Below are 6,947 nucleotides of genomic sequence, written 5' to 3' on the forward strand. Positions count from 1 at the left end.
ACCTCAGGATTTTGTCTATAGAGGTTTGGTCACTTACCCGTGACTAGTAATGGTGGAACACCAAAATAATAAATGGGTTAAACATCACTTTTTTTGCATTTAGTTTTGGTCCCAATGTACAGTATAGGGGTCTGTACATATATGTCTTCTATGTCTGCTAGTGCCATTTTACTATACATTTATTGTCCTTTTCAACCCATTTTGCTAATAAAGACTGGTGGTATATTTATAATTGGTGACTGGTAATGGTGAAAGATGGCTCGTTCACATTGAATTACAACAACTAATCCTTTTCTTTTCAATGGAGATAAGTTGCGTCCAGAGGTGTCTAGTGGTAGTGGCTTTCTTCCTATTGGAAAGACATGCATTCTTGGCCAAACCAAGTGTGTATCTGTATGTCAGTAGCCATTTGCTGACTGTTATTGAAGGTTTAAAGCGTCAGTCATTTAAATAAACTTTTGGCACATGTTACTATCGGTGGGGGTCTCAGCACTGAGAACTGGACTGACCTTAAGGACTCAGCCCATTTGGGCCTTAAAGGGGTATTCCAGGCCAAAACATTTTTTATATATATATATCAACTGGCTCTGGAAAGCTTAATTACTTCTATTAAGAAATCTTAATCCTTCCAATAGTTATTAGCTTCTGAAGTTTTCTGTCTAACTGCTCAATGATGATGTCACGTCCCGGGAGCTGTGCATGATGGGAGAATATCCCCATAGGAACTGCACAGCTCCCAGGACGCGAGTCATCAGAGACCAGTTAGACAGAAAACAACAACTCAACTTCAGAAGCTAATAACTTTTGGAAGGATTAAGATTTTTTTAATAGAAGTAATTTACAAATCTATTTAACTTTCTGGAGCCAGTTGATATATGAAAAAAAATTTTGGCCTGGAATACTCAGACAATTTTATTTTTACATTTTCGTTTTTTCCTTCTCGCCTTCAAAAAATCATAACTCTTATATTTTCATCCACAGACTAGTATGAGGGCTTGTTTTTTGCGCGACCAGTTGTCCGTTGTAATGCCAACAGTCACTTTACCATAAAATGTATGGCACTACCAAAAAAATACTATTTGTGTTGGGAAATTAAAAAGAAAATCCCAATTTTGCAAGGTTTTGTTTTCACGCTGTACAATTTACGGTAAAAATTACATGTTATTTATTCTTTGGGTCAATACGATTAAAATGATACCCATGATTATACACTTTTCTATTACTGTTACGCTTAAAAAAAAATCGCAAACTTTTTAACCAAATTAGTACGTTTAAAATCCCCCTATTTTGAAGACCTCTAACTTTTTCATTTTTCCATATAAGCGGCGGTATGAAGGCTCATTTTTTGCACCATGATCTGTACTTTTTGATACCATATTTGCTTAGATAAAACTTTTTAATATTTTTTTTTATACATTTTTTTGGAATAAAATGTTATTAAAAAAGCAGCTATTTATTTATTTTTTTAATGTTCACGCCGTTCACTGTACGGTATCATTAATCATTATTAATTTATCAAAGTTGAGACAAACTGTATATGTTGCACATAGCAACCAATCACCGTTCAGCTTCTACATTTCCAGGGCACTATTAGAAAGGGCTGAGCTCGGATTAAGGCAGATTCACCAAAACGGTCTTTTTTCCATGTAAACCAGTGATTGAAGGACCTTTTTATGTCTAGTGGTACTGAGCTGTAGTACCAGACCCCACTAAATTGTATAAGAATACATAAGGTGATCTGTTATTTCTTTAAGGTCATGTTCAGACATGGTGAATGTGTTGTAGATTACACAGTGATGTCCCCCATAAAGAATACTTTGGTGCAAGTAAATAATGGTTCCAAAATACTGTTTATCCCAATCTGTGTGTGGCACATCATGTCTGACCCTTGTGATCAGGAGTCCTGTAGCAGGTTTACCTTTAGTGGTGGAATGGCAGCCACTTGGCTCATTGGGGCGCTGTCTTCAGGGCTGGATAGCATGTTGTAACATTACTCTTTGTCTTTGCAGACCCCTTACCATGTAAACTTGCTGCTTGCTGGTTATGATGAACATGATGGACCTTCCCTGTATTACATGGATTATCTTGCAGCTCTGGCAAAGGCACCTTTTGCAGCTCATGGCTATGGAGCCTTCCTTACCCTCAGCATCCTTGACCGCTACTACAAGCCAGGTATGATGACCAATGGGTTTTAGACATGTGCCGATAAGTTGTTAAATGTACAACATTTATCTGAATGGTCTTTGCCTCAAAGATGCAAGGTGCGAGACAACAGACAGTAGGATATGGAAGGGTCCTTTTACATATATACGTCTGTTGTCAGTTCCCTCTGGCGCTGTAAAAGCTGCGGCAGAGTGAAAATTAAACCAGAACAAATCCCATTCATTTGAATGGGACCGTTCACAATCATCCGGCGTCTCGGTTTAGACGCCGGATGACTTGACTCGCAGGATCGGCACAGACAGGGGAACAAATCTTGCTGCGTTCCCCACGTCCATGCTGCATACCTGTCAAAACTGCAGCTCCCAGAGGGCATGCTGGGAGTTCTAGTGCTGTAGGAACCCTCTCTAAGGCACCCTGGTTTGACCAATTAGTTTTTTTTGTTGTTTTTATTTTATTTTTCAGGTTTTGTACCACTAGCTCACTAGGATTGACTAGGCCTATCTTTCCCCACTGATTTATTTTCAAGGTAGGCATCGTCCAATCCTGGTGGGCTAGTGATACAAAACTTGGGAAAAAAAGGAAAGAAAAACTGTAATTGCTCAAACTGATGGCAACTGATTGTTTGACTGATAAATATGTATGCACTCTTTGAGCATCAAGCATCAGTCATGCCATCAGTTGTGAACAGTTTAGTAAAAAAAAAAAAAAAAAAAACTGGGCCTGACACATCTGACGTATATAAACCTAGCCTAAAAACCTTGGACTTTCCTTACAAAATGTAATGCTGAAATGTCTCTTAACATGTGGAATAGTACAGTCAGCAGCTTGGCAACAACAGACTGTAAGGGACATCAATGTATAGGTAAAAAGGTGGTTTCTCTTATGAAAGCGTGGGTAGCTTTATTAATGCCTCCCCCCACGTTAACGGGGGACATGTGAGGTCATACCTGGCATTTTTTCCCTAATCCGAAAAGTTTCTTGAACATGTTTGAAATGGTGCATGGGCTTCTTAATATGGAGTTTAACCTTACTGTCATATTCTTTCAAGAAAATGCATAGATAAATCTGCACTGATATTTGGTAAAAACAATCTCTCATTTTTCTGGTAAAAATTGCAATTTCAATGGAATGATTTCTATCTCTGTTTGTGATTGTTAGTTTTGAAGCAATTTTTTAATGTTTGTCACTTGAGGGAATGTGGGACCTAGAGGTAGCATAGTAGTCGCTTTAGAGAGGTTGCTTTGCAATGCAGCCCTCCAAGCATGTTATGCCAGTGCTGAGACGTTAGTGTGATGACACATTGTGCCCCAGCAAGGTGTGGGTGTTGAGTACCCCCTGCTGGGACCTTAGTATCACCTACACCCGTTTTCTCCAGTCCCTCAGGTCATGCTATCAATCAATCATTGCTTGTCTTCAGCACCCTTTCATTGCAAACGCTGCACTGATACCAATGGGAGGTCAGTCTTTTCAGTTCAGGATTGTGTAAATGTTCCTACGCTGACTCGAATGGAAAACCTGGTACTTATATGTTAATAGTGGAGTTATGAATGAAAACCACCCACTGGATGACTGAAATAACATTACCTATTTTCCTGTCATGTGCATTTGCACCGCTGCATGACTACTGCTTCTTATTATTTCCATTACTCAAAACTGCATTTAATTTCCTTATTTATTATGTATGTGTTAGTCAGTGGTTTATGAAGTGGCAGGTTATAATAGAGCTGTTACAGGCCTTGCTGTAGTTAGACCTGTATCTTAATATTAAAGGGGTACTCCGACTCTAAGAAATCTTATCACCCTATCCAAAGGATAGGGGATAAGATGTCTGATCGCAGGGGTCCTGCCACTAGGGGACCCTGCAATCTCGCATGCAGCCCCCACCTGGGTCCGCTGCACAGAGCGATGATCGATTTGTATCTGAAGGCTCACGACTACGGGGCCGGAGTATCTCCCATAGACTTGCATTGAGGGGGTGGGACGTGATGTCACACGGGAGCGGAGTCGTGACCTCACGATACTCCTTTGGATAGGGGATAAGATGTCTTAGGGCCGGAGTACCCCTTTAATATGCATTTACATAGTTTTACTTGTTAAGCACTAGAAGGGATTAGAATAGTGTGTAAAGGGTTACATGTCAGAATGTAACAGTGTTGGGTTTGATGGTCTTGGACCCGGACTGTATTTGATGAACCATCTAAATCCAAACACTGATGCAATTTTAGACATGGGTATTTCCGACACCTTTTTTTAAAAGTAGTTTTTCCTGATACCTCTGCTAGCATCCTTATTACTCAAAGTAGTTTGGGCCACTTTTCTAGTAGCTACTGAAAAACAAAACAAAAAACAAACAAAAACAAAGTACCTTTAATTAATAGTGCTCAGCATGTAGCTGATAGTAAAGTCATAAAACCACTCATGGTAGCCTGGGGTGGAACATGGAGATCATTCACCATTCTTAGAAGACAGTGCTTTCCTCCCACACTCCTAACACTGGCATTCCGTCATGCCTTCCTCCCCATCAGAACTAATTGATTAGTGTTTAGGTTATTGGGAGAATTTGTCACATATGGAACATGTTTGTTTCCCATGAAAAAAAAGGCAGTAATATATTAAAGGAGTTCTCCGGTTTGAGAAAATCAATCCCCTATCCTTTGATCTCCTGCACGGCGCTCTTTTTCTCCTTGTGCACGGAGCAGGTGTCACAATGCATCTCTATAGGAGATCCAGAGACACACGAGTACAGTGCTCTTGTATCTTCAGCTCTCCTATAGAGATGCATGGGGTGTGTTGACCTCCACACCGTGCAGAAGATTGTGGGGGGGTTTCAGCCCCCCCCTTCAGAGTTTCCTAAATTGGATTACCCAATTAAGGGGACAAACGTGGTTTCTTACAAAAGGTTTCTCTCCTGTTGTTGTTGTTTTTTTTGGTTTTTTTTTATATCCTATCAGTTCCTTATTTACATAGTATATTAAGTATATGTGTAGGTGTCATTTGCCACTACATATGGCCATATCTCAGGACACATGTGACAAGCCAAATGACATGGGATAAAGAGCCACATAAGGCTTCTTAGTCACTGATTGGGGGACCACTTCAGTAGATTGTCCACAAACCAGTGGCTGGAGTGCCATGTGCACATCAGGCTGCATTGTACTGTAGTGCCATCAGGTAGGTCGTAGCATTACTAGAGCTTGGTAAAATCATACCACTGCCAGTTAGCACAAAGATAATAAAAAGTGGATATGACCTTCAAAAGTTTTGGAACCTCAGTCATACAAGACTATCACTATTGAGTACTGAATCGGGATTGACCGGATTGACCTTAGAACCCTTTGTCATAGGAAAAGATTGGGAAATGTAAAGTCCTTTTTACAGGTACCTGTAACCCTATTAAAGAGACAACTACATAACCTAACATTTTCCTCAGGAAACACAATCTATTTAGATGAGACTTCAGAGTCCTAATTAAAGTTGTCAGATCTGTCTATTGCCCCTATTTCTGACATTAAGGTTTCTTTTTCTTCATAGATCTCACCCGGGAAGAGGCAGTAGAGCTTATAAAGAAATGTGTTGCAGAGGTAAGTTTAAAGTCTTGGTGAGACAATGGTAATGTAACAAAAAGGTTTTAGTTTTTTTCCTTATAGCAGTTGTGAGTTAGAAACCTGTCATCGCAAGGATAAAAAGGAAACCGTATTATAGACCCACGAGGCTATGGTCTCACACAGTTTTTTGTTGTTTTTTGAGCCTTGTTTTAATAAAAAAAAAAATTAAGCCAAAACCAGAAGTAAAACCAACTCTGTGAAAAAAAAAAAAAGCAAAAAAGATTATCACCTAAGGCCAATAATTAGCTCAAATCTAAGGGGAGCCTAGCCTTTTAGGGGGAGATTTATCAAAACCTGTGCAAAGAAAATGTGCCCAGTTGCCCATAGCAACCAGTCAGATTGCGTCATTCATTTTTAAAGAGACATCTGGAAAATGAAAGAAGCAATCTGATTGGTTGCCATGGGCAACTGGCCAACTTTTCCTCTTCACAGGTTTTGATAAATCTCCTCCTTAGAGTGCATTTTTTAATGACCCATTAGCCACTGTTAAAATAAAATAAATCTCACGTAACAATCTATTGCTGGCTAAAGAGAAGAAAAGCCTATTTTTTTTTTTTTTTTAGATCATTTTAGATGGATTGTCCATCACCAGTCTACTTGGATAAAAAAGAACTACAACCAATCTATAGTTTATACAGTATTGAACATTTTGGACTGTTTTGGCGTCTGTTGTTTTGAAATTCCTAATATTGTTAATGTGGTGCTTCATACTATTCTTTTATTTCCTGTTAAACCAAAATAAATATCTTTTTCTGGTTGAGGGTCACAAGACTCTTTGCTGAGAGCTTTGTCTTACGATTCCAGCTCTCAAACCTAGTCATGATGTTTGTGTTTACCTGCATAAATCACTGTTAACAACTTTCTAATTTTAGCCCTTCAACCCAGTTTCTGACTACGTTTACATTCATTTATGTTGGCACCTTTTCTGATGGAGCTGCTTGCTGACGCACACCTTCTTTTTAATGGTTTCTTTCAGCTCCAGAAGCGGTTTATCCTGAGCCTACCTTCATTCACTGTGCGGGTCATTGATAAAGATGGGATCCATGACTTGGAGTCCATTCCAGCCTCAAGTGTATAACCCTTCCTCTTCTATCATGTTAGTTTTTTACTTTGATTTCTACCACTTTTGAAAACTTGTTTCAATAAAGTCTCCCAATTAAGTGTGGGATCTGAGAACAA

The 6,947-nt window shown here is 39.3% G+C and overlaps 1 protein-coding gene across 1 annotated transcript in view; it reads left to right on the forward strand.

The window, feature by feature from the left end:
- Nucleotides 1-6,947, forward strand: part of PSMB2 (proteasome 20S subunit beta 2) — a 31,359-nt gene extending 24,412 nt beyond the window's left edge. Inside the window, exons 4-6 of the mRNA XM_056557198.1 lie at nt 2,010-2,172; nt 5,695-5,744; nt 6,745-6,947. Coding sequence (XP_056413173.1) covers nt 2,010-2,172; nt 5,695-5,744; nt 6,745-6,846 — 315 coding nt within the window. The 3' untranslated portion in view covers nt 6,847-6,947. The remainder of the gene's footprint in view (nt 1-2,009; nt 2,173-5,694; nt 5,745-6,744) is intronic.

This window comes from Hyla sarda, chromosome 2 (assembly GCF_029499605.1).
Source record: "Hyla sarda isolate aHylSar1 chromosome 2, aHylSar1.hap1, whole genome shotgun sequence".
In the NCBI taxonomy this organism is placed as follows: Eukaryota; Metazoa; Chordata; class Amphibia; order Anura; family Hylidae; genus Hyla; species Hyla sarda.